Source organism: Bombina bombina, chromosome 3, assembly GCF_027579735.1.
Source record: "Bombina bombina isolate aBomBom1 chromosome 3, aBomBom1.pri, whole genome shotgun sequence".
Taxonomy (NCBI): Eukaryota; Metazoa; Chordata; class Amphibia; order Anura; family Bombinatoridae; genus Bombina; species Bombina bombina.
In genome coordinates this window covers 394,851,379-394,879,138 of record NC_069501.1, presented here as the reverse complement: position 1 = coordinate 394,879,138, position 27,760 = coordinate 394,851,379, and the positions used below count along the sequence as shown (strand labels likewise).

Here is a 27,760-nt window from a genome sequence, read left to right as displayed (position 1 = left end):
TAAGATATTTGTTTTTAAGAACCAGATTTCAGTGTCTCTAACCAGACTAAATCACTTACGGCTAGATTTAGAGTTTTGTCGGTAACGACCCGCGTAGCTAACGCTGGCTTTTTTCTGGCCGCACCTTTAAAATAACTCTGGTATTGAGAGTCCACAGAATGGCTGGGTTAGGCTCCAAAAAAGGAGCGTAGAGCATATTTAACGCAACTTCAACTCTCGATACCAGAGTTGCTTACGGACGCGGCCAGCCTCAAAAACGTGCTCGTGCACGATTCCCCCATAGGAAACAATGGGGCTGTTTGAGCTGAAAAAAAACCTAACACCTGCAAAAAAGCCGCGTTCAGCTCCTAACCCAGCCCCATTGTTTGCTATGGGGAAACACTTCCTACATCTGCACCTAACACCCTAACATGAACCCCGAGTCTAAACACCCCTAACCTTACACTTATTAACCCCTAATCTGCTGCCCCCGCTATCGCTGACCCCTGCATATTATTATTAACCCCTAATCTGCCGCTCCGTAAACCGCCGCTACTTACATTATCGATATGTACCCCTAATCTGCTGTCCCTAACACCGCCGACCCCTATATTATATTTATTAACCCCTAATCTGCCCCCCACAACGTCGCCTCCACCTGCCTACACTTATTAACCCCTAATCTGCCGAGCGGACCGCACCGCTATTATAATAAAGTTATTAACCCCTATTCCGCCTCACTAACCCTATAATAAATAGTATTAACCCCTAATCTGCCCTCCCTAACATCGCCGACACCTAACTTCAAACATTAACCCCTAATCTACCGACTGGAGCTCACCGCTATTCTAATAAATGGATTAACCCCTAAAGCTAAGTCTAACCCTAACACCCCCCTAAGTTAAATATAATTTAAATCTAACAAAATAAATGAACTCTTATTAAATAAATTATTCCTATTTAAATCTAAATACTTACCTGTAAAATAAATCCTAATATAGCTACAATATAAATTATAATTATATTATAGCTATTTTAGGATTTATATTTATTTTACAGGTAACTTTGTATTTATTTTAACCAGGTACAATAGCTATTAAATAGTTAATAACTATTTAATAGCTAAAATAGTTAAAATAATTACAAAATTACCTGTAAAATAAATCCTAACCTAAGTTACAATTAAACCTAACACTACACTATCAATAAATTAATTAAATAAAATACCTACAATTACCTACAATTAAACCTAACACTACACTATCAATACATTAATTAAATACAATATCTACAAATAAATACAATGAAATAAACTAACTAAAGTACAAAAAATAAAAAAGAACTAAGTTACAAAAAATAAAAAAATATTTACAAACATCAGAAAAATATTACAACAATTTTAAAATAATTACACCTACTCTAAGCCCCCTAATAAAATAACAAAGCCCCCCAAAATAAAAAAAATGCCCTACCCTATTCTAAATTACTAAAGTTCAAAGCTCTTTTACCTTAGCAGCCCTGAACAGGGCCCTTTGCGGGGCATGCCCCAAGAAATTCAGCTCTTTTGCCTGTAAAAAAAACATACAATACCCCCCCCCCCAACATTACAACCCACCACCCACATACCCCTAATCTAGCCCAAACCCCCCTTAAATAAACCTAACACTAAGCCCCTGAAGATCTTCCTACCTTGTCTTCACCATACCAGGTTCACCGATCGATCCAGAAGAGCTCCTCCGATGTCCTGATCCAAGCCCAAGCAGGGGGCTGAAGAGGTCCATGATCCGGCTGAAGTCATCATCCAAGCGGGAGCTGAAGAGGTCCATGATCCGGCTGAAGTCTTCTATCAACGGCATCTTCAATCTTCTTTCTTCCGGAGCCATCATCTTCCAGCCGAATGACGGTTCCTTTAAATGACGTCATCCAAGATGGCGTCCCTCGAATTCCGATTGGCTGATAGGATTCTATCAGCCAATCGGAATTAAGGTAGGAAAATTCTGATTGGCTGATGGAATCAGCCAATCAGAATCAAGTTCAATCTGATTGGCTGATCGGATCGGCCAATCGGATTGAACTTGATTCTGATTGGCTGATTCCATCAGCCAATCAGAATTTTCCTACCTTAATTCCGATTGGCTGATAGAATCCTATCAGCCAATCGGAATTCGAGGGACGCCATCTTGGATGACGTCATTTAAAGGAACCGTCATTCGGCGAGTAGGCGTCGGGAGAAGAGGATGTTCCGCGTCGGCTGGAAGATGATGGCTCCGGAAGAAAGAAGATTGAAGATGCCGTTGATAGAAGACTTCAGCCGGATCATGGACCTCTTCAGCTCCCGCTTGGATGATGACTTCAGCCGGATCATGGACCTCTTCAGCCCCCTGCTTGGGCTTGGATCAGGACATCGGAGGAGCTCTTCTGGATCGATCGGTGAACCTGGTATGGTGAAGACAAGGTAGGAAGATCTTCAGGGGCTTAGTGTTAGGTTTATTTAAGGGGGGTTTGGGTTAGATTAGGGGTATGTGGGTGGTGGGTTGTAATGTCGGGGTGGGGGGGTATTGTATGTTTTTTTTTACAGGCAAAAGAGCTGAATTTCTTGGGGCATGCCCCGCAAAGGGCCCTGTTCAGGGCTGGTAAGGTAAAAGAGCTTTGAACTTTAGTAATTTAGAATAGGGTAGGGCATTTTTTTATTTTGGGGGGCTTTGTTATTTTATTAGGGGGCTTAGAGTAGGTGTAATTAGTTTAAAATTGTTGTAATATTTTTCTGATGTTTGTAAATATTTTTTAGTTTTTGTAACTTAGTTCTTTTTTATTTTTTGTACTTTAGTTAGTTTATTTCATTGTATTTATTTGTAGATATTGTATTTAATTAATGTATTGCTAGTGTAGTGTTAGGTTTAATTGTAGGTAATTGTAGGTATTTTATTTAATTAATTTATTGATAGTGTAGTGTTAGGTTTAATTGTAACTTAGGTTAGGATTTATTTTACAGGTAATTTTGTAATTATTTTAACTATTTTAGCTATTGTACCTGGTTAAAATAAATACAAAGTTACCTGTAAAATAAATATAAATCCTAAAATAGCTATAATATAAATATAATTTATATTGTAGCTATATTAGGATTTATTTTACAGGTACGTATTTAGCTTTAAATAGGAATAATTTATTTAATAAGAGTTCATTTATTTTGTTAGATTTAAATTATATTTAACTTAGGGGGGTGTTAGTGTTAGGGTTAGACTTAGCTTTAGGGGTTAATACATTTATTAGAATAGCGGTGAGCTCCAGTCGGCAGATTAGGGGTTAATGATTGAAGTTAGGTGTCGGCGATGTTAGGAAGGGCAGATTAGGGGTTGATAATATTTATTATAGGGTTAGTGAGGCGGATTAGGGGTTAATAACTTTATTATAATAGCGGTGCGGTCCGCTCGGCAGATTAGGGGTTAATAAGTGTAGGCAGGTGGAGGCGACGTTGTGGGGGGCAGATTAGGGGTTAATAAATATAATATAGGGGTCGGCGGTGTTAGGGGCAGCAGATTAGGGGTACATGAGGATAACGTAGGTGGCGGTCGGCAGATTAGGGGTTAAAAAAATTTAATCGAGTGTCGGCGATGTGGGGGGGCCTCGGTTTAGGGGTGCATAGGTGGTTTATGGGTGTTAGTGTACTTTAGGGCACAGTAGTTAAGAGCTTTATGAACCGGCGTTAGCCCAGAAAGCTCTTAACTACTGACTTTTTTCTGCGGCTGGAGTTTTGTCGTTAGATTTCTAACGCTCACTTCAGACACGACTCTAAATACCGGAGTTAGGAAGATCCCATTGAAAAGATAGGATACGCAATTGACGTAAGGGGATCTGCGGTATGGAAAAGTCGCGGCTGAAAAGTGAGCGTTAGACCCTTTTTTGACTGACTCCAAATACCGGCGGTAGCCTAAAACCAGCGTTAGGAGCCTCTAACGCTGGTTTTCACGGCTACCGCCAAACTCCAAATCTAGGCCATACTGTTTTTCTTAAAAAAAAAAATTATATTGCTTGCTTCGTTTCTAAGCATGGAAGAAGTTAAATTATTTAACAGCTGTATTGCACATAAACTGAGTGGACATAAAGCCATAACTACTATTTCTCCCCATAATGAGGCACAAGTGCTCAAAGAGCATGAATTCTTATCCATTGCACATGGGGTTGCCACCTGCCACCTTGACCATGGTAATATAAAATGATAAACTATCTATATATATATATATATATATATATATATATATATATCTTGACAATACACTTATATTATTTATTTTGCCCCCTTTTCCTGTAATTCCATAATGAAATTCCAGTTCCTGTTAGAAATGAAACAGCAGAACACTGTTCAATTTTACACAGCCATTGGCTGCACTCTCTAGTGACCTATTTATACCTGTCTCTAATTGGCCATTGCAGAGAAAGTAACCTAAGTTACAACATGGCAGCTCCAAATGTTTTATAGAAATTAAAACTTTACATATATTTTGTCACTATTTAAACAACTAATGTAACTTTAAAATACATCTACATGTTATTCTCAGACTAATGATTTATTTGAATGCTTCATTATATCTAGCATTATTTGCTGTTCAATGTCCCTTTAATCTGGACAGTTGTGAGTTACACCTGCTGCAGGGTAGGCAGGGAGGAATATGACTTGTGCAGCACTATTCATGAGCCATCCAGAGGCACAATACATGTTGCTTCCTGCTTACCCTGCACAATGTGTAACTCATAACTTTCCAGGCTAACATGGTCGAGGTGGCAACCCTAATAGCACAGTCAGATGAGTACATGAAACTTTCCTTTAGCCCTAAACATAATGCAAGCAAAGAAATAGGATTTACACAGAGAAGGAAAACACAATTTAAATGCATACATTTGATTCTGTGAAACATATAGGTCTCAAGCAGCTCTAAATATAATTTACAAATGATTATTATAATGGGCATATGAGCACAAAACTAATAACATTTTAGTCGCCTGTGAAATACCCTTAATTGGTACCATAGTGTATTATTTGTATGAGTGTGTGTTTAAATTATGACTTAAAGGAATATGATATGAAACACCAAAAAATGATTTCATGATTCAGATAGATAATACAATTTTAAACAAAATCATACCTAAGTAAACTCAAGAGCTGGGAGCAAGCTGTTGAATGGTGGGTGCAAATATATGCTTATTGTCTTTGGCTTAACAATTGTTAAGCTCCCAGTAGTGCATTGCTGCTCCTTCAATAAAGGATACCAATTGAATGAAACTAAATAATAATAGAGCATACATTTTAAGCAACTAACTTTGCAATATACTTCTATCTGAATCATAAAAGAAACATCTAGGTTTCATGTCCCTTTACTGAAAACACTCTGGGTGGGATTTATTATTCTGCATGTGGACAAGGTTCTCATAATGAGAACTTGTCCATACACCTTGAGGCCATGGAGCAACGACTGCCTGAATTTAAAATTGCATAAGAGCAGGGCTTGTCAGTCATTCTGAATGTATGAGTCAGGTTGTGGACATATTAAGCTAATAGAAGCATATTGCAAAAATGCCTCTATTTCAAATTGAAATGCACCCATGCACATTTCTTTTCTTTTTTTTACCTTTTTAACCCTTTAAGCTACCAAAAAAGGATGCTCAAATTGACAAAACGAACAAAGCCTTACGGTAGAGAAATGGTAATGGTGAGCAAAGGTGCCAGAGAACTAAATACTGAACAATATTCACAAATAGTTATCCCCAACCTCTAAAGCTTTACTGGGCTACAAGCATCTCTAGGTTTAACAGAATAGGTTTAATAAATTGGGAACTAATGATGCAGTAGAAGCTGGAGAGTTTGAAGGCTCCTTAGTGAATTTGCCAATTGAAAATAGGGTTAATGTCATCTTTAACTAATATTCCACCAGAACATCAAAGGATTGTCATATCAACAATTTACCTTCTTATCTACCATAATTGTTGCAATAAAACACTATAAACCCACTTTCGTTTCCTGGCTTTCACCACATCTTCTGTAAACAAAGCAACAATCTACCAAGACAGTGCATGTCTCAAACCCAGTATATCAGGTATACTCATCAATAAAGTCAAATAGTGTATGAAACCTAAAACTCTTTACTCAATAATACAAATCCTAATACAAATGACAGTACGATAAGCCTACACTGCACAAACACGGTTGTATTTGTATAGGAGTCAGTCACAATCAGTTAGAAAAATGTATCTAATGATTATCAACAGAAAAAAATACTATTAAAGTCAATTGGAATTTTTGTAGATTAATCATTTGATAAGTTTTTCTAAAGATTGTTAAAAAAAAACTCAGAAAGATAATGTCATTGAATAGGTTTGTTGATGCCATTTGTAATATTTTTTTACATGAAGACACTAATGCCATTGATGTCAGGGTATTTTATGTACAGTCATCAGTGGTTTGATAGATGATGTAATATGCAATGTTGTGAACACAGTTTGCTAAATTTAAAGTTATAAAATACATTGTTCTGTGAATGGATATATATAAATGTATTTATTATTCTTAAGCCATGTAAATATTTTGTAACTTTTATTTCCACTCTGTACTATGTATATATAAAAAAATATCTAATGCACCTTTAAATTATGACTTCATTGCCTACAAACAAAATGTCACTCTGTACAATAATAAATATCTCAATTATTGTAAACAGCCCATCATTGAACAATAAATCTTTCCTTTATATAGACATTATGATTCAAAATATACAACTTAAAGGGATACTAAACCTATTTTTTTCTTTCTTTCATGATTCAGATAGAGCATGCGATTTTAAGCACCTTTCTAATTTACTCCTATTATCAATTTTTCTTTGTTCTCTTGCTATCTTGATTTGAAAAAGCAGTACTGTAAGCTTTAGAGTCGGACCATTTTTTGTTCAGCACCTGGGTAGCACTTGCTGATTTGTGGCTAAATGTAGCAAACCAATCAGCAAGCTCTACCAAGGTGCTGAACTAAAAAAGGGGCCGGCTCCTAACCTTTTATTACTGCTTTTTCAAATCAAGATAACATGAGAACAAAGAAAAATTGATAATAGGAGTAAATTAGAAAGTTGCTTAAAATTGCATGCTCTATCTGAATCATGAAAGAAAAATGTGGGGTTAGTATCCCTTTAAAATAACTCAAATCTTTTTGAAAATCAGTTGGGAGGGGGGGGTACATTTTAAGAAGACTAACAAATATATGTGTTGGCACTCTGCAATAAATGTTTACTTTTCTTCTTAAACCAATTAGGTGCATTTTTTTTTTAAATATATAGCACATTATAGAAATGTGGAAACCAGTTTTATGTTAGATGTACTATGCTGGAAACAATTGCAGAGCTAGCTACCATTTATGTTTCTCTTTCTTCAATCAAGGTATTGCAAGATATCCAAATCACTCTGGAGAATATTGTCATATTCAGGATTTTAATAGATGTCCTCTATATCCTATAGAACAAACTTCTAGTCAAGAGGTTCGAGCAACCACTACAGGTTTGCCCCATTTTTTTCATGGATTGCATAGTTATTGCAGAGAAATACATTTAAATATTATTTATTTGCAATGGCATGGAGAGTCCACGAATCCATTCAATTACTAGTGGGAATTCCCCTTTAACTGGCCACCAGGTGGAGGCAAAGAACACCCCAGCAAAGCCTTAAAGGGACATGAAACCAAATTTTTTTCTTTCATGATTTGGATAGAGCATTACATTTTAAACACCTTTCTAATTTACTTTGATTATCTAATTTGCTTCATTCGCTATATATCCTTTGCTGAAAAGCATATCTGGATAGGCTCAGTAGCTGCAGATTGGTGACTGCACATAGATGTCTCATGTGATTGGCTCACCCATGTGCATTGCTAGTTCTTCAACAAAGGATATATAAAGAATGACGCAAATTAGATAATATTAGTAAATTGGAATGTTCTTTAAAATTGTATTCTCTATCTAAATCATAAAAGGAAAATTTGGGGTTTAATGTCCCTTTGAGTATCCTCCCATTACCCACAATCCCCAGTCATTCTTTGCCTGCGTAACATTGTAGGTGATGTGCGAAGAAGGTGTCTGAAGAAATCAAGTTGTTAATCCTTTAATGGATACTTTTCCCTGCAAGCAAGGATTGGGGTTATGCTGTGTCCATGTAATTCTCTTTAGTAAGAGTAATGGTGGCTTTTAGCAGTTGGAAGACGGCGAGATGGTCTTTGCTGTCCTTCCAACATTTTTGCTACCCCTATATAGAAAACCAAGGTTGGTTACTCTGTTTTTTTCTTTATTTACAGGTCTATGTCAGTGAGGATTCTGTCACATCTGTTTGCTGTACCTGCCCTACAGTGGATACACAGGTAAGTGCTTTTACCTTCTAGATGAGAAGGATGCAGCACTTAGGAGTTCCTTGTTTAAAAAAAAGAAAAGAAAAGGATACTTAGAGAACAAGGTGGATCCTTATGGGACTGAATATCCCTTTTAAAGGTTGGGGATTTATTGGGCAACAGTTCAGGGCACTGTTCTGTCATGTGAAGGCTTTTTGTTTTTTGGCTATGGGAATTTTTTTTGCACAAATGTTACCTTTTATTTTGTTTGGGTAATATCTCTTTAAGAAAGTTGTTGGACCGCACCTTACTTTTGAATTTGCGATCATGTGACTGCTCAGTTACTTCCTGTGTGCTGAACTGTCTTTTTCAAGGAATCAGAGTGGTTTTTCTGCCATAGGATTGTTTTTCCTGCCTGTCGCTTCTCTCTGATGTTTGCAGCTTTCTAGGATTTGCAGTTTGAACAGGAGTGTTTTATCTGCTGGTGTGGATTGGATTCCTGGTTACAGGTTGGGTGAGTCTCGCTAGCTTGGCTGGGGTATAGAGGTTCAGGTTTCAATAATTATTTATCTATGCTTAGAATTGTATTCTAATTTTTTTATATTGAAATTAGAGTATAAGGGAAATAAAGGGCTATTTTATTTACTATGGAAGCCGATCCCAAGCTTTCTCTGTCATTTGATAAATGCCTTTATTGTGGTGATGCCCAGGTTATACCTCCTGTGCAATTTTGTTCCCCTTGCCTTAATAACATTTGTATTATCTAAGGATAAGGATTACTTATCTGAGCCTTCTTTTTCTCAAGATAATGCTGTTCAAGGGTTGTCACAGCATTCTGCTAACATGTCCCAGTCTTTGAGAGATTCACATGCAGTGCCCTGCGGTTCCTCTCAGTCAGTCTCTGAGAGTATTTGTTTGCCTAAGGATTTGCTGTGCAGTTGACTTCTGCAGTTTCTGCAGCCCTAAGTGCTTTACCTAGCTCTGGTAAAAGGAAGAGGAAATCTAAGAACATCCTATGGGTTCTGATTCCGCCAAGACTGATTTAGTTAGTCTTTCTCAGTTATCTAGCGAGGATCATTCCTCTGCAGCTTCTGAGGGCGAGATCTCTGATTTAGAATCTGCAGTTCCTAGTACAATAGATTCAGAGGAGGTTAAACTGGAGCATCTCTGTTTACTTTTGAAGGAGATTTTAGCTACTTTGGATAACTCTGAAACTGTTGCAGAGGCCCCTAAAAAGGCTAATAAACTGAATAGAGTTTTTTGACGTCAAACCTAAATCTGTAAAGGTTTTTACTGTTCAAGATCGCATGTCTGATATGATATTTTAGGAATGGGAGAAGCTGGGTGTTCCTTTGAACCTGTCTCCTGTGTTTAAAAAGATGTTTCCTGTGGCTGATTCAGTGCGAGATCTATGGCGCACTGGTCCTAGAGTAAAGGGCGCTATATCTACCTTAGCCTAGAGAACTAGCTATTCCTCTTTAGGATAGTTTTTTAGAGACCCTATGGATAAGAAACTGAAAAATGTTTCTTCATCAGGGTTTGCAGTAGCAACCAGTTGGTAGTATTGCGACAGTTTCTGGTGCAGCCTCTTATTGGTGTGACTCTTTCTGATCTAGTTTCAGAAGAGACTACTATAGAGGTGATCCAGGATAGGATCAAGGCTCTAAAGCTGGCTAATACTTTTATCTGTGATGCCAGTATGCAAGTTGTTAGGCTGAGAGCCAGGATTTCTAGTTTTGCATTACTAGCCCGCAGAGCCCTTTGGTTAACGTTTTGGTCTGCGGATGTGATCCAAGCTTCTGTCTCTACCTTTTAAAGGTAAGACTTTATTTGGTCCTGGTCTGGCAGAGATCATTTCCACGGTTACTGGTGGAAAGGGAGTTTTTTTTACCACAGAATAAGAAGAATGGACCTAAGGATTGTCAGACTTCTAATTTTTGTTCCTTTCATAACTTCAAGGGACAGAGATCTTCCTGGTCTTCTAAATCTGACCAGCCCTGGAACAAGGGTAAGCAATCCAAAAAAGCCTTCAATTGAAGCTAAGTCAGCATGAAGGGGTCGCCCCCAATACAGTTTTAGATCAGGTAGGGGGCAGGCTTTCCTTTTTTCAGCAGGCTTGGATTCACAGCATTCCAGATCCTTGGGCAGTGGCTTAAACTGCGTTAGGGATTTGTCCTCTCTGGGAGAGATTATCCCAGTTCCTCTAGCAGAACAGGGTCAGGGATTTTGTTCAAATCTTTTTGTAGTTCCCAAAGAGGAGGTAACTTTTCAACCCATTATATACTTAAAGTCTCTCAACAAGTTTCTCAAGGTCCCGTCCTTCAAATTGGACACTATTCATTCTATTCTTTCTCTGTTTCGGGAGGGTCTTTTTTTGACCACTATAGACCTAAAGGATGCGTAACTATCACAGATAGTTCATGAGGTTCACTTTTTTGGATTGATATTTCCAATTTGTAGCCCTGCCTTTTGGCCTTGCTGCTGCTCCTCGAATCTTTACAAAGGTTCTAGGGGCTCTTTTGGCTGTAGCCAGATCTCTAGGGATTGTGGTGGCTCTTTACCTGGACGATATCTTGGTCCAGGCACCATCTTTTCAGTTAGCAAGATCCCATACAGATTCTCTGTTAACTATTCTCCGCTCTCACTGTTGGAAGGCGAATCTAGGGAAAAGTTCAAGTACCAGGGTATGTTTTCTGGGGATAATCTTAGAATTTTTTGACAGAGGTCAGAAAAGTCAAGCTTCTGGAGGCCTGTTGTTCTCTTCAGTCCATCAGTAGCTGTATGCATGTAAGTAATTGGTCTCATGGTGGCATCCATGGACATTATTCTGTTTGCCTGCTTCCATCTGAAACCTCTACAGTTATTTATGCTCAATCAATGGAACGGAGTACACTTGGATCTCTCTCAGAGGATAGTTTTAGACTGTCAGACAAGGCTATCTCTGTCTTGGTGGATCTCCCAGGAACTTTTGTCTCAGGGCACTTGCTTCCTGAGACCTTCTTGAGAGAGTGTGACCATGGATGCCAGCCTGTTAGGCTGGGGAGCAGTTTGGGGGTCCCTAAGACTTTTGGACTCAGGAGGAGTCTGACCTTCCTATAAATATCCTAGAATTGAGAGCAATTTTCTATGCTCTATCAGTATGGCCTCAACTGAGTTTTAGTCTGGTTTATCAGATTCAGACAACATCTCTTCGGTGGTGTATATAAACTACCAAGGAGGAACTCGGAGCATATTAGCTATGCTGGGCAGTGGGCAGAGTCTCACAATTGTCATCTCTCTGCCATTCATATCACAGGGGTGGACAACTGGGAAGCAGATTATCTGAGCAGGCAGACATTTCATCCAGGGGAATGGGCTTTCCATCCAGAAGTTTTCTTGATGTTAACCCTCTAGTGGGGAGTTCCGGAGCTGGATCTGTTGGCATCTTATCTAAACACCAAGCTTCCAAGATACAGAGCAAGATCAGGAGATTCTCAAGCAGCTCTGATAGATGCCCTGGCAGTGCCATGGGATTTTGGTCTAATTTATCTGTTTCCTCCGGTTGCCCTCCTTCCTCGGGGGATAACTTGTATCAAACAGGAGCAGGTTTCTGTGATTCTACTAGCTCCAGCGGGACCTCGCAGAACTTGGTTTGCGGACCTAGTGAGGTTGTCATCATTTCCCCCGTGGAAATTGCCTCTGAGGAAGGATCTTCTACTTCAGGGTTCCTTCCTCCATTCGAACTTAGTTTCTCTGAAGCTGACTGCTTGGAAATTGAATGCTTAGGCTTGTCCAGACAAGGTTTTTCTGTGAAGTTTATTAAGACTATGTTTCAGGCTCGTAAGCCTGTTTCTAGCAAGATTTATTTATAATGTATGGCGTAGATACCTTCATTGGTGCGGATCTAGGGGTTTTCAGCTCTGTCGAGTCCTCTGCAGAAGCGTCTGGCAATTTTGCCAGATGTCAAATCTTTTGTCTTGGTTTTGGTTAGAATCAGGCCTGTGTTTAGGTCAATTGCTCCTCCTTGGAGTCTTAATCTGGTTCTTAAAGTTCTGCAGCAGGCTCCATTTGAGCCTATGCATTCTGTTGATATCAAGTTATTGTCCTGGAAGGTTTTGTTTCTGCTGGCAATTTCCTCTGCCCGCAGAGTTTCAGGGCCTTTGGCTCTACAGTGTGATTCTCCTTATCTTATTCTTCATGCGGATAAGGCGGTTCTCTGTTCTGGCGGTTCTCTGTTCTAAGTTAGGTTTTCTACCTAAGGTGGTCTCGGAACGCAATATCAACCAAGGATGTTTTGTCCTAATTATTGCACAATCTGGATGTTGTGCGTGCTTTAAGGTTCTATTTACAGGCTACAAAAGATTTTCGTCAATCTTCTTCTCTCTTTGTTGTCTTTTCAGGTAAAGAGAGGGGTCAGAAGGCCAATTCCTCTACCCTCTCCTTCTGGTTGAGAAGTGTTATTCAATTGGCTTATGAGACAGCTGGACAGCAGCCTCCAGAGAAATGTATGACTCGCTCCACTAGGAGTGTCGCTTCCTCTTGGGCCTTTAAAAATTATGCTTCTGTGGAACAGATTTGCAAGGCGGCCACTTGGTCATCATTGCATACTTTTTCCAAATTTTCCAAATTTGATGTTTTTGCCTCAGCCGAGGCTTCTTTTGGGAGGAAAGTTCTTCAAGCAGTGGTACCTTCAGTTTAGGTTCGGCTGTCTTGTGTATCCCTCCCTTCCATTCTGTGGACTCTAGCTTTGGTATTGGTTCCCACTAGTAATTGAATGGATTTGTGGACTCTCCATGCTATTGGAAAGAAAACATAATTTCTTTCCTAAGATATGGTGAATCCATGGCTTCATCATTTACTGTTGGGAATATCACTTCTGGCCAGCAGGAGGAGACAAAGAGCACCACAGCTAAGCTGTTAAGTATCACTCCCCTTCCCACAACCCCCAGTCATTCGCTTTGCCTTGGTGCATGAAGGAGGTGAAGTTTTGGTGTCTGAAGAAAATTGGATTTATTTTGCTACAAGCAAAATTTTAATAGAAAGCCAGAGTAGGTTTACTCTGTTCTTACCCTTTTTTCAAGGATTGGGTCTAGCTGTAGTCCACGTTAGTCTCTTCAGTAGGGCAGTGGTGGCATTAAAGCAGTTAGGAACTTGTGAGGTGGGCCTTGCTGCATTTTCCTAACATTCTTTCTGCCCACGTATAGAAAGCCAGAGTAGGTTTACTCGGTTCTTTCTCTTTCTAAAGGCCTCTGTGAGGAGTGGCGTCCTCTCACACCATGTAGGCTGTCCTTCTGCCGGACAGCTAGATGCAGGTAAGTGCTTTTCTTCTTCTAGGGAAGGCTGGGCACTTTATCAGATTATCTGCAGTGTCTTTGGGACACAGTATATCCTTAGTAAGGATATCTTTAAGGGCAGGGTACAGGCACTTTTAAATGTATGTGACAGAGACTGTATATTATCGTTTTTGCCAAATACAAAAAGCAGTTACTTAGTCCTCCTTGTGCACAAAAATTCAGAGCTGTGTTTTAACATTCAACAAGTGAAAGGCATATTTATTAGGCAAGCCTTTAATAAATAAAGTTTATAAGGATCTTTTTGTTTTCATGTATTACCTAAAGTCTTTTATAAATACAGTTTAGGTTTGAGCATCTTATAATGATTATGGAACAGGGGCCTGTTCCTGTGAATTATTGCCTCTTGCATTCCAAGGCAATTTTATATCATTTAAAGTGACAGCAAAAATTTTAAAGTGTTTTATTTTTTGTGCTTGTCTTTGTGTATTTTCTCACGGAGCTAGAGCTCTGCCCCTATGATACAAGTTTATGTCTCTCAGGATGATGCTGTTTAGGCAATGCCACAGCTTTCTCCTCAAATGTCCCAAGCCTTTCGGTGTCACATACAGTGCCCTGCGGTTCCTCTCAGTCTCCTGGAGGAGTGATTTGCTGGCAGAATTTTTTGCTCAGGTATCTTCTACGGTATCTGTGGCATTGTTTGCTTTTCCTATACTAAGTGAAATCGCAAGAGAAATATTAGAGATTCAGATAGTAAGGTTTCTGTTCCACCTGCTGCTACATAAGTTGCCCTTCCTCATAGGTCTGATGAGGAGGATACGTCGGTAGCATCTGAGGGTGAAATCTCAGATTTGGACAGTATAATTCCTTCATCTGATGCTGAAGTAGTAACCTTCAGATTTAAGCTTGAACACCTTCATGTATTGTTAAAGGAGGTTTTGACTACTTTGGACGACTCCGATATCCTGTTGTGGTCAACCCTAAGATATCTAGTAGATTTAATATTTTCTAGGATTCCACTGTAAAAGTTTTTTTCCTGTTCCAGACCGTGCAAGGGGATTTTTTTTCACAGGAATTGGAGAAGTCAGGGATTCCTTTTTCCCTGTCTCCTGTCTTTACCAAGATGTTTCCTGTTGCTGTCTCCATTTAATATCATGGCGCACGGTGCATATAGTAGAAGGAGTATTTCTACTCTACTCTGGCTAAGAGAATTTGATCCCTATCGAGGATAGCTGCTCCTTTTAGACCTAAGTGTCTTTACAAGTTTTCTCAGGGTACCGTCCTTCGACATGGAAATCATTTGTTTCATTTTTCATTTGGTCCAGGAGGGTCAGTGCTTAACGACCATAGACCTGAAGGAAGTGTGTCTTCCAGTTCCTGAGATTGGCTTTTCTGAAAGACCCTTTCAGTTTGTGGTTTCTCCCTTTTGCTGTTCCACGGCTCCCTGATTTTTATCACTCTGGTGAGTGATCAGTTTTCGGGGATTTACAGAGGCATCCTTCCTGGAACATTTTGGTTCAGGAACCATATTTTTAACAAACTAACTCTCATTCGAAGATCTTGTTATCTTTTCCACGTTTTACGTTGAAAAGTGAATTTAGAACTGAGTTCCCTTGTTCTAGCTACAGGGGTAGTTTTCTTGGGGACCATAATATTTTCCCTATCTAAGATACTATTTCTGGCAGAGGTCAGAAATCCAAAAATTCACTCTGATTTTTTTGTTCAGCCTTAGTGGCTCAACAGATGGGATGGTCGCCTCCATGGAGAGGTCGAAGTGGCTCACTGGAATAATCCACATTTCAGCAAACCAGAACACTTTGGTTTGAGTCCATGGTGTGTCAGAATTCCCCCTTCAGGCCATAGTAAAGACAGCTACACAAAGTGCGGTGCCTGATTAAAAACATATTTCCCGTGCTTGGTTCCATTTGAGAACTCAGCAGTTTTGCATGCTCTGACAATAGAACGGAATCCATTCAGATCTTTCTCAAGAAGATAGATCTAGAGCAGTCGACAAGAGTCTCTCTGCTGTGGTGGGTTTCTCAGGAGCATGTATCTCAGGGCACATGCTTTCGGAGACCTTCCTGGATAATTGTGACTACGGACGCTAGCCTGCTGAGCTTGGGAGTGGTCTGGGACTTAAAGGCGCAAGGACTTTGGAACCGGGTGGAGTCTGCTTTCCCCATAACCATCTTGGAGTTGAGAGCAATTTTCTATGCTCTGCTGGCGTGGCCTTAGTCGTCCTTTGCCCGGTTTCTCAGGTTCCAGTTGGATAATATCACCTCAGTGGTTTCCCTTATCCACCAGGGAGGAACTTGCAGTTCCTTAGCCATGAGGAGGGAGCTCGAACTGTTCAGTGGGTGAAAGCTCACAATTGTTGTCTATCTGCCATCCACATTACAGGAGTGGATGACTGGGAAGCGGATTCCTGAGCAGGCAGACATTTCATTCCGGGGAGCGGCCTCTCCATCTGGAGGTGTTCTCCACCTTAACCCTCAAATTGGGGGTGCCAAAGTTGGATCTGATGGCCTTTCTAAGGTACGGTTCAAGGTCTAGAGATCCACAGGCCGCTCTGATAGATGCTCTGGGAGTTCCTTGGGATTTCAGGCTGGCATACCTGTTTCATCCCTTTGCTCTTCTTCCATGAGTCATCGTATCAAACAAGAGAGAGCGTTGTTGATTCTAATAGCCCCTGCGTGGCCTCACAGGATCTGGTATGCAGACCTAGTGGAGATGTCGTCTCTCCCACCTTGGAGATTGCCTCTGAAGAAGGACCTTCTGATCCAGGGTCCCTTCCTTCATCCAAATCTCATTTCTCTGAAGCTGACTGCTTGGAGATTGAACACTTAGTTCTGTTTAAACGTGTTTTTTTCTGAGTCGGTCATTGGGACCATGATTCAGGCTCGTAAGCCTGTTACTAGAAAGATTTACCATAAGATATGGCGTAAATATCTTTATTGGTGTGAATCTAAGGGCTACTCTTGGAGTAGGGTCAGGATTCCTAGGATTTTGTCCTTTTTCCAGGAAGGTCTGGAGAAGGGTTTGTCAGTCAGTACCCTGAAGGGTCAGATTTCTGCATTATCTGTTTTGCTACATAAGCGTCTGGCGGACGTGCCAGATGTGCAATCTTTTTGTCAGGCTTTGGTCAGAATCAGGCCTGTGTTTAAGTCTGTTGTTCCTCCTTGGAGCCTTAACCTTGTTCTTAAAGTTTTACAGCATGCTTCGTTGGAGCCATTGCATTCCAAAGATATTAAGTTGTTATCTTGGAAGATTTTTTTTCTTATTTCTATTTATTTTACTTGGAGAATCTCGGAACTCTCGGCTTTGCAGTGTGATTCGCCTTATCTTATCTTTCATACTGATAAGGCAGTTCTTCGTACTAAGTTAGGCTTCCTTCCTAAAAGTGGTTTTGGACAGAAATATTAATCATGAAATTGTTGTTCCTTCTCTATATCCTAATCCTTCTTCTCATAAAGAACGTTTGTTGCACAATTTGGATGTTGTACATGCTTAAAATTTTATTTTCAGCCGACTAAGGATTTTCTCCAGTCTTCTGCCCTGTTTGTTTGTTTCTCTGGGAAACGTATAGGTCAGAAAGCTGCTGCTACTTCTCTTTCTCTCTGGTTGAGAACTATATAACTCATTTTGCTTATGAGACTGCTGGTCTGCAGCCTCCTGAGAGAATTACGGCTCATTCTGCGAGAGCTGTCTCCTCTTCTTGGGCTTTCAAAAATGAAGCTTCTGTGGAACCGATTTGCAAGGCTGCAACTTGGTCCTCTACTCCTCTTTGCATACTTTTTTCAAATTTTACAAATTTTATACTTTTGTCTCGGCTTAGGCTTCTTTTGGGAGAAAGGTTCTTCAAGCGGTGGTGCCTTCTGATTAGTTCTACCTGTCTTGTCCCTCATCCTCTGTGTCCTCTAGCTTGGGTATTGGTTCCCAACAGTAAATTATGAAGCCGTGGACTCACCATATCTTAGGAAAGAAAACAAAATTTATGCTTACCTGATAAATTTATTTATTTCCGGATATGGTGAGTCCACAGCCCCGCCCTTTATTTCAAGACAGTTATTTTTTACTAAACCTCAGGCACCACTACATTTTTGTGTTGTGGGGTTGTGGGAAGGGGAGTGATACTTAACAGCTTAGCTGTGGTGCTCTTTGCCTTCTCCTGCTGGCCAGGAGTGATATTCCCAACGTAAATGATGAAGCCGTGGACTCACCATATCTGGAAAAAAATACATTTATCACGTAAGCATAAATTTAGTTTTATACTTACCTGATAAATTCTTTTCTTTCATGGCATGGAGAGTCCACAACCCAACCTTATTTTTAAGACAGCTTTTTGTAATTTGTCTAAACCTCAGGCACCTCTATACCCTTTGGCCTCTAGTTATCAAGGTCTGTCGGACCTGATCTGACAGTGTGGATCAGGTCCGACAGACCTCGCTGAATACGGCGAGCAATACGCTCGCCATATTCAGCATTGCAACGCCGCCCCCTGCAGACTCGCGGGCAATAGGCCGCCAGCAGGGGGGTGTCAATCAACCCGATCGTACTCGATTGGGTTGATTTTTGGCGAAGTGTGTCCGCCTGCTAAGAGCAGGTGGACAGGTTATGGAGCAGCGGTCTTCGTGACCGCTGCTTCATAACTGCTGTTTCTGGCGAGCCTACAGGCTCGCCAGAAACACGGCCCTTGTGCCTTCTCTTTCCATAATTCCTTGGCTGAATGACTGGGGATTATGGGTAATGGGAGGATACTATGGGTAATGGGAGGATACTTAAGGCTTTGTTGGGGTGCTCTTTGCCTCCACCTGGTGGCCAGGAGTTGAATTCCCACTAGTAATTGAATGGATTCGTGGACTCTCCATGCCAAGAAAGAAAATAATTTATCAGGTAAGTATAAATTATGTTTTCATGATAAAATAAAATCTATAACTTTTTACACAACCATCATTCTTGACCAGTACATTAATGGATATTTTTTTATTTATTCAAAGCATATTCATATTTTGTGTTGTTGTTTTTTTTTTAACTGATCATAGTAATTCACTACTTGGTTTTATGATACAATAAATAAATTAAAATGTATTTTCAAATGTAAAAGTTATTTCCTGTGTTGTCCTAAACTGAGGAGCACAAGGTACAAATGTGCTATTAGGAATTAATTGTTTAAATCTCCACCCCCCCCCCACACACACACACACACACACACACACACACACATAGTTACCAGAATAAGAATGAGAGATTAGATAATATTCTGGACACTACTTTATTTGTATTTATGTATTTATTGATTGATTATTTTTTTTAAATGGGAGTTATACTAAATAAGCTGAATTTACTAACAACATTTGGAATATTACATCCAGAAGACATACCATTTAATTAATTACCTTTTTAGTTTTGTTTCTCAAAAGTCAATAAAATATGCTCTCAATAATAAACATGCTACAATAATAAACAATGAAATAGTTGGCTGTACATTGTTCAGCATTCATCTACTGAGAGAAAAAAACTATAACAGACTTCTAATACTTAAATTGCAAGTCAAGATATCAAGAAAAAAAACAACATAACATACAATAAAAAATGTATAAACTACAAAAAATATATTTTTAATTTAAATAGATTTAGGAATAGATTTATCAAGCAGCGGATGCTGCAATCTACCCCTGAAGTTTCAGGTCCGCCTGAAACTTAAGTTAAGAAGCAGCGGTCGTAAGACCGCTGCTCCTTAACTCATCCGCCACCTCTGAGGTGGCGGACAGCAATCATCACGATCGGATGATTGACACCCCCTGCTAGTGGCCGATTGGCCGCGAATGTGCATGGGGCGACATTGCACAAGCATTTAACCAGAAATGCTTGTGTAATGATAAATGCAGACAGCGCATGCTGTCTGCATTTATCGATGTCGGGTGGACATGATCCGCTGCCCGACATTTTATAAATCTACCCCTTGATCTTTGTTTTTCTTTTATGTGAGGGCATGTGTTTGAGTAGGTGGGAAAATAGGAGGGGGACTCACAGAAGCAGAGGGGAAATATGCAGGTTGTTCTGGGAAAGTTGCAGTAACAAGTTCTAGGAGATATGACGGTGAATCTAAGTGTAGGTTACAAAATAGAGAAAAGTAATACTAAAAATATTTAGTGTTGGAAAGTAATATCAAGGGGGAAATGTTTTAAATTAAGAAAAATAGAAATTCACTCACCACTCATAACAAGCTAGCTGCTGTGTCAGAGCTATTTCCCCCTTCCTGTCTGTACATGCAGAAGTATGACATTTTGGGCTCCGTGAAGGGGTTGCTTGAAGTTTTTTTTTGTTTTTTTGTACATGACAAAAGTAAGAATGCGGTGCACAGTCATTAAATTATAACTGCATATCTGCCACATTAAAATAGGCTCATGAGTAATATTTTGTTTGAAGAGGTTATATTAATTGTTTGGTTACATTTTGTTTTTCATCTGAAATGTTATCTTATGTGTTTTAGATATCACAGAAGAATTTATTACTCCGCTTTTCAACTTTTACAGAAGCATGGGATCCCTCAATGTGACCGAAACAGAATATGCCTTACTTTCAGCAGTAACAGTATTTTTTTCAGGTGAATTATTATATTAGGTATTATTACTTATTATGTAGATAGTTATTTTATATCTAGAAGAATAAACTACAGCTATGAAACAAAATACAAAATATAGTAGACTATAATTTCAAAATCCATATTAAGCGCTCAATTTATCAAATGTCGAGTGGACATGATCCGCATTTATCAATGCACTGGCATTTCAGCAGAAATTCTTGTGCAATGCCGCCCTCTGCTCACTGGTGGCCAATCTGCCGCTAGCAAGGGCTGTCAATCATACCGATCATATCAGATCGACATGATTTCAATACGCCACCTTTTAGGTGTTGGAGAGGTTAAGTAATTTTACTTACAGGTGAGTCTGAAACAATGAGCCTCCGAAGCAGGATCCACTGCTTGATAAATGGATCCCCAAGTGTGATAGAGCATTAGGCATTCAGACCTGCACTCTAAATGAGAGATTTGTCTCCATTATAGGCATTCAGGCAGAAACCAATTACATTATATTATATTGGGTACAGTCTCAATTCAAACCTCTAAAACCCTGTAGTTACGCCCATGATTATATTTATTTTCCGGGGTCAGAAAAAAATCTTATAATAGCTACTGTATCTCCTATTCTAGGTGTGCATGTACACGTAGTTGCATATTTTTCATAAATGTATATGCTACTACATTGCTTTGGTAATCAGTATCCCTATGGTTAAAGGAACCTTCTTATTGCACATACATATTTTTCCTATAGATAAATGAATTATGTCAGATTTTTTTTAGGGGGGTAACAATGTTCGTTTTCAAAAAGACCCTCTTTGTATTTTTTATTTAAACACATGAGGTAATGTAATTGATTGCAACGATTTTGACTGCATAGTTTGCTTAGGCAGGCACAAAATTGCCTGAACACTACCTTAAAGGGACACTGAACCCAATTATTTTCATTCATGATTCAGATAGAGCATGACATTTTAAGCAACTTTCTAATTTACTCCTAGTATCACATTTTCTTTGTTTTAAAAGCAGGAATGTAAATCTTAGCAGCCAGCCCGTTTTAGGTTCAGCACCATGGATAGCGGTTGCTTATTGGAGGCTTACATTTATCCACCAATAAGCAAGCATAACCCAGGATCTCAACCAAAAATGGGCCGGCACCTATGCATCACATTCCTGCTTTTTACATAAAGATAGCAAGAGAACAAAGAAAAATTGATAACAGGAGTAAATTAGAAAGTTGCTTAAAATTGGATGCTCTATCTTAATTATGAAAGAAAAGAAAAATTGGGTTTAGTGCCCCTTTAATTCTTAGTACTAAGACACATGTGTTATTCAGGTTGACCAGTAGCTGGTGCTGTTCTGTTTATTTTGCCACAACATTGTTTCAGCACCATATTTTATTTTTATATTGCATAACTTCCTCATAAAACAAGTGCCTTTTTACCACAGCATCATTTATTAACCCCTGCATCACCTCAACACTGAGATCTCCTGTTTTCTCCTATCCACATTTACCATCTAAATACACCTCACTCCTCCAGCACATGACTCTGCACATCATAACAGGAAGCAGCTGAGTAAGACCAAACTCAACCCCTCCCTCAGCACGTCTAAAGCAGACAGTGGACTTTGGATAGTTATTAGTACTGCTCCTTTATTTGGCTCTGGTTACACTGATTGTAGACTTTCCTCTTCACTCATTCAAGTGTACCATTGCTTCCTCGCAATTATGTAAGTAACCTAAGTAAACTTTGCACAACCCAGTCACACACAGCATTTCCTTACCCTATAATGATAAATTATTCATCTAATTTTCGATTTTTATACTTTTCAGTGGTGAAATTCTCTAACTGAACATGTATGATTTCTGTACTTTCTAATAAACCTAATATCACACTCATATTCCCTTGCCCTGGAGCCTCTCTGAGAGTCATATCTTCACATAAAAACACCCAGTCCCTATGTCCCCACTGATATCCTCATACCCCATGAGACTAGTGCTTAGACTCCTGACTTTGTATTACCTGTTAGTCATATGCACATAAGATACCTCAGATCAGACCCTATGGCCCTGCAGACCCACTGTCACATACCCACATTATGCATCAGATCAGATACCCTGGCCCTGCACCCCCTTTGAAAAACACAGACACTACACCCCTTATCTTTTTGTATTTAAAATAAAAATAAATGTCTTTTTCCATATTATACGCACTCACACACACACAAATATTAATTAGCAATGTAGTCTTCTCAAAGGAATTAAATTACTAGTTACACACCTAACATGTTAATGTTTATGATGGTTAGCACAGCCCAAAGTGGATATAATGAAAGGGGAAAATGTTTTAACCTTAGCTGTCCTTTTATTACATGTACTTTAGTAATATGTACTGGCAACAGCTCTGCCTTCAATTTGAATTCAAGAAATATTACCAAATATAGCTTATAAAATGGATGCCCCCAAGACAGCGCTTTGACGTGTAATTACTAAAAATATCTTCAAGGAAATTAAATTTAAAGAAAAAATAAAGTTTTTCAATTTTCTTGACGTTAAGGACCAGGGCTGTTTTTACATTTCTTTGGTGTTTGTGTTTAGCTGTAATTTTCCTCTTACTCATTTACTGTACCCACACATATTATATACCATTTTTTTCGCCATTAAATGGACTTTCTACAGATACCATTATTTTCATCATATCTTATAATTTACTCTAACATTTTTTTTAGAAAAAATGCTGAAAAAAAAACAAAACACACTTTTTCTGACTTTGACCCACAACATTTATTACACATCTACAACCACCAAAAACTTGTATTATGCCCAGCAGTTAAGGGGTTAATTAGGTAGCTTGTAGGGTTAATTTTAGCTTTAGTGTAGATATCAGCTTCCCACCTGACACATCCCACCCCTTGATCCCTCCCTCACCCCCCTCAAACAGGTCTCTTTCCTCCCCCACCTCACAATTGTCACTGCCATCTTAAGTACTGGCAGAAATAATTTTTTTTTATATATTATTCTGCAGTGTTGGATCGCCCCCTTGGCACCCAACCTCCCGGATCCTCTCCAAACAGCACTCTAATCCTCCCCCCTTTACCTAATTGCCAACCACTTTGCAATAAAATGTTGCTGTGTTTTTTTGTTTTTTAGCTAATCCCACTTTTTCCGTAGTGTAGCTGCCCCCCCCCCCTCAATACCCTACCCCCCTCCCTTTCCCTCTCCCTCCTTGGACTTAATGTAGCATGCAAGCGCACACGCCCCCGCCCTCTACCGCACACTCAGGCACAGGATCCGGAACTCCCTCCAGCGATGGGCCACCCACCCACCTCCCTGCTACGGCTCCCACCCACCTCTTTGCTACGGCTCCCACCCACCAACGATGGCTCTCTCTGTATCAGTGACTAAAAAAAGGGTATTGCAGGATGCCTCAACATCGAGGCATCACTGCAATACCCTGAAAGCGTCTGGAAGTGATCACGATCGCTTCCAGCGTTTCAAACTCCTGAGGACGTGCCAGGCACGTCCATGGTCATTAAGGAACGTTTTTTGTAGGACGTGCCTGGCACGTCCTCGGCCGTTAAGAGGTTAAACAGTTTTCTAATTTACGTCTATTATTTAATTTACTTCATTCTCTTGGTATCTTTTGTTGAAGAAACAGCAATCCACACGGGTAAGCCAATAACATAAGGCATATTTGTGTAGCCACCACTCAGTAACTCCTGAGCCTACCTAGGTATACTTTTCAACAGAGAAAGATACCAAGAGAAACAAATTAGATAATAGAATAGTTGTTTTATATTGCACACTCTCTCTAAACCATGAAAGAAAAAAAATGTGGGTTTCATGTCCCTTTAATAGTATATAAAGGTGAGTTTTTACAAGGTCTTTTATACCATGTTCTCCTTGGATTTTTTTTTTTCTTTCTACTTTCCTTTAACCACTGAATCTTTCCTTTCTGTTGCCCTTTCATAGCATTATATCTCTAATCTCATGTTTTATTGGCTATTCAATTAAGTAGTCTGATGATAAGTAATAAAAGGCAAAAAACAGATAAAATATTAGGTTGGTGTTATAGGAAAATATACTAGAGGCACAAATTTATCAATATGTGAATCTGGTGAATTCCTTAAAGAGGCAGACATAGTCCTGGGTATCGTGTTACCAGTAAGAAAAGTTTTAGTACAGATTTATCAAATGATTGCTGTTGATACACGAACATTATCAAATTGGTGATAAATTTGAATAGCAGCTGCAAGAAATGGTCCTATTAGCATTTCACTTTTTTTTCTGTTTTTACTGCAGATCGTCCACTTTTGAAAAACAAGCAACAAGTAGAAAAACTGCAGGAACCCCTTTTAGGAATTTTGCACAAATATTCAAAGATTTATCACCCAGAAGATCCACAACATTTTGCAAGACTTATAGGGCGTCTGACTGAGCTCAGGACCTTAAATCATAATCACTCTGAAGTCTTAGTATCATGGAAAACAAGAGACAATAAACTTACTTCATTGCTCTATGGTGTATGGGATTTACAGTGAGTTGAGAAACTCCTGAACCTGTAATGCAAATTGTAAAGTTAACCTTAAAGTACCATTGTCAATCTGTGTTCAAATAACATTATTCTTTTATTCAAATGCTGTAAATTATATTATGTTCTCTGGAGCATATACTGATTATAACTCCTGCATCACATATTGATTATAACTCATTTTTCATTAGAAAACAAACAGTTTGAATGAATAACATTTTCTTATATTATGATTTAGTAAAAAAATGCCAAAAATACATAACTTACTGGGATTTACATATGATAACACATCAATTATTTGGCCTTCTGTTTTTAAATAATCTTGTATGTTGTCTTCTGCACTAAACAAACAAACAAAACATAATTTGTTGGTGTTTCCATTGAACCCACTCTCCACTCTTAAGTTGCACTGTTGGAACAGAATATTCTGATCTCATGGGATTTTTTTCATATTTTAGCTACCTGTGTTCCATTACTAAATGAGTTTGTTAAACTTTGGCAAAGGTTATGTTTAACAATTTAGGGTTAGATTACGAGTGGAGCGCTAACAGTTACGCTCAAGTGAAAAGGTGTATTTTTGCTTGTATTAAAAGTTTGAAGTAAACACAATCTCTTGAGTGCAATTTAAGTTAACATGGGTCAGATAGCCAAACCAATGCAATAGTCCAATTCCCAATGCAGGGAAAGAAACGTACCCCTTAATAGTAGCACCGGTAAAACACTTCTAGCTAAAGTTAGAGACAAGGTGGAAATAATGCTTATTTATCCCACACTTACCCCCTTCTTCACGGCTCCTGGTCCTGGGTGATGCCTGTGCCTCAAAGCAGCCGTGAGTATATTCCAACTTCAGGCGGACATCGATCAGTTTGCTGCGCTCAGAGCCTCCACGCTCAATGATCCTCTCCGTTTGTCGCCACCTCAGTGACTCAACCGGCTCACAGGTCTGACGTCACCTACCGGTGCCGTCTTGCGGGGGTAAGTGTTATCTGGTTATACCTCTTCAACCAAGGGTCCTTGCTCCTCCACCTCGTAGGGTTAATTCGTAGCTTGAACTTGGTCACTGCTTCTAAGGTAAATGCTGACTCCTAAGCAACGGCTTACTTGCAAGTAGAAAAAAGGAAAGCTGGAGTCGCAGAAATTGTGTCAAACAAAGTGATAGCTTTTATTCATCCATAAAAACAGGATAACAAAGTGTACTGCCCTTCAGATAATACAAGCTTACACGTTTCGGCTGTATGCCATAGTCATAGCTCGCTGACTACGGCATACAGTGCGGATCAGGTCCGCAAGACCTCGCTGAATGCGGAGAGCAATACGCTCTCCGTATTCAGCATTGCACCAGCAGCTCACAAAAGCTGCTGGTGCAACGCCGCCCCCTGCAGACTCACGACCAATGGGCCGCCAGCAGGGAAGTGTCAATCAACCCGATCATACTCGATCGGGTTGAATTCCGGCGATTCCTGTCTGCCTCATCAGAGCAGGTGGACAGGGTTATGGAGCAGCAGTCTTTAGACCGCTGCTTCATAACTGCTGTTTCTGGCGAGTCTGAAGAGCTTGATAAATGGGCCCCACTGTGTGTGTGTGTGTGTGTGTGTTTATATATATATATACAGTATATATATATATATATATATATATAAATTGTTCAAAAATGCCATCAGATATATGTAGAAATATATATTTAAGAATACATAGAACACATTATTCTATGTGAAAAACATTTAAATGTGAATTATTTATATTTTCATGTCGGGTTAGCACACTTGAGTAGAGTGTTATTTGTGCTCCTTCAACTCCTATGGGGGAATAGGTTATTGCACGTGTGATATTGTAACTTTGGCTTTTTACTCTTGTCGGGTTAGCACGTGAGAGAAAACAGTTTACTTTCAACTTGTAATATGAGCGCAACCCGACACATGCACAAAAATTACTTCTTTCGCTGTTAACACCCAAGCGGGAGTGTTAAATAACGCTCCACTTATAATCTGGCCCTTAATGAGAAATCAAAGGCCAAGATAAACAATTAGAGAAATTCCAATCACTCAAATTTAAATGTTATCAAATTAGCCTACTTTATAACACTACATGAGTGGCCATTTAATTAAAATTTTAAAGGTAAAGGACATGAAACCCACATAGAGCATACAGTTTAAACAACTTTCCAAGCTACTTCTATTATCAGCTTTGCTTCATTCACTTGGTATCCTTTGTTAAAGGAGCAGCAATGCACCAGAGGGAGGTAACCAAACACATCATGTGAGCCAATTGCAAGAGGCATTTATGTACAGACATCAAACAACAACTAGATCTCAGTAGAGCATTGCTGCTACCGAGTCTACCTAAGCAAAATAGAAAATGGAAGTAAATTGGAAAGTTGTTTAAAATTGCATGCTCTATTTGAATCACACAAAAACATTAATTTGATTTTACTGTCCCTTTAAGTGATTGTTTTTCACATAGATTCCCTCTATAATAAATTGTTCATGCCTTACTTTTATTTAATTGCACATTTTCAAGAGAAGAGAAATACCCACTGTGAGATCATTGCATAAACATTCAAAATTCACAGAGGAAGCCACTGATATATTTGAAAGAAACTAAACAACATGATATTGTAAAACTATGCAAATAAGATGTAATTAAATAAAAATGTACCCTTTTTATTCTTTTGACTTGTGTTTCTGTGTCTTAAATGTTAACTTATTTATCTCTCAAATTAATTGCAGTTAAATGTAATGCTATGGATATCTGTGCTACATCTTAGTAGTGTTACATCTAAGCATTCATTCTCATTCAAGAACTTGACAATGAAATAGTTAAATGTGTTGGCTTAATTTTGTTTATACAGCTGTTCAACCTACTGTACCTTACCCAGAAAATCACCACAAGCTGTCATTAGTCTGTGAGAGAACCATTTGTGTAGCACTAGCATGTATGTGTCTTCCAGGCTGCATCACTATACAGACCAATATTTGGGACTACAATTCCCACACTCCCTGCAGCCCTGCTAGCATGTCTTACAAGCGTCTTATGAGCTTATCAT

The 27,760-nt window shown here is 39.2% G+C and overlaps 1 protein-coding gene across 1 annotated transcript in view; it reads left to right on the top strand.

Moving 5' to 3' along the window:
- The window catches only part of LOC128653336 (bile acid receptor), a 162,422-nt gene extending 135,036 nt beyond the window's left edge, over nucleotides 1–27,386 (top strand). Inside the window, exons 9-11 of the mRNA XM_053706555.1 lie at nucleotides 7,399–7,515; nucleotides 20,099–20,212; nucleotides 24,489–27,386. Of these exons, the coding sequence (XP_053562530.1) occupies nucleotides 7,399–7,515; nucleotides 20,099–20,212; nucleotides 24,489–24,727 (470 nt within the window). The 3' untranslated portion in view covers nucleotides 24,728–27,386. The remainder of the gene's footprint in view (nucleotides 1–7,398; nucleotides 7,516–20,098; nucleotides 20,213–24,488) is intronic.
- Nucleotides 27,387–27,760: the final 374 nt, after the last annotated feature.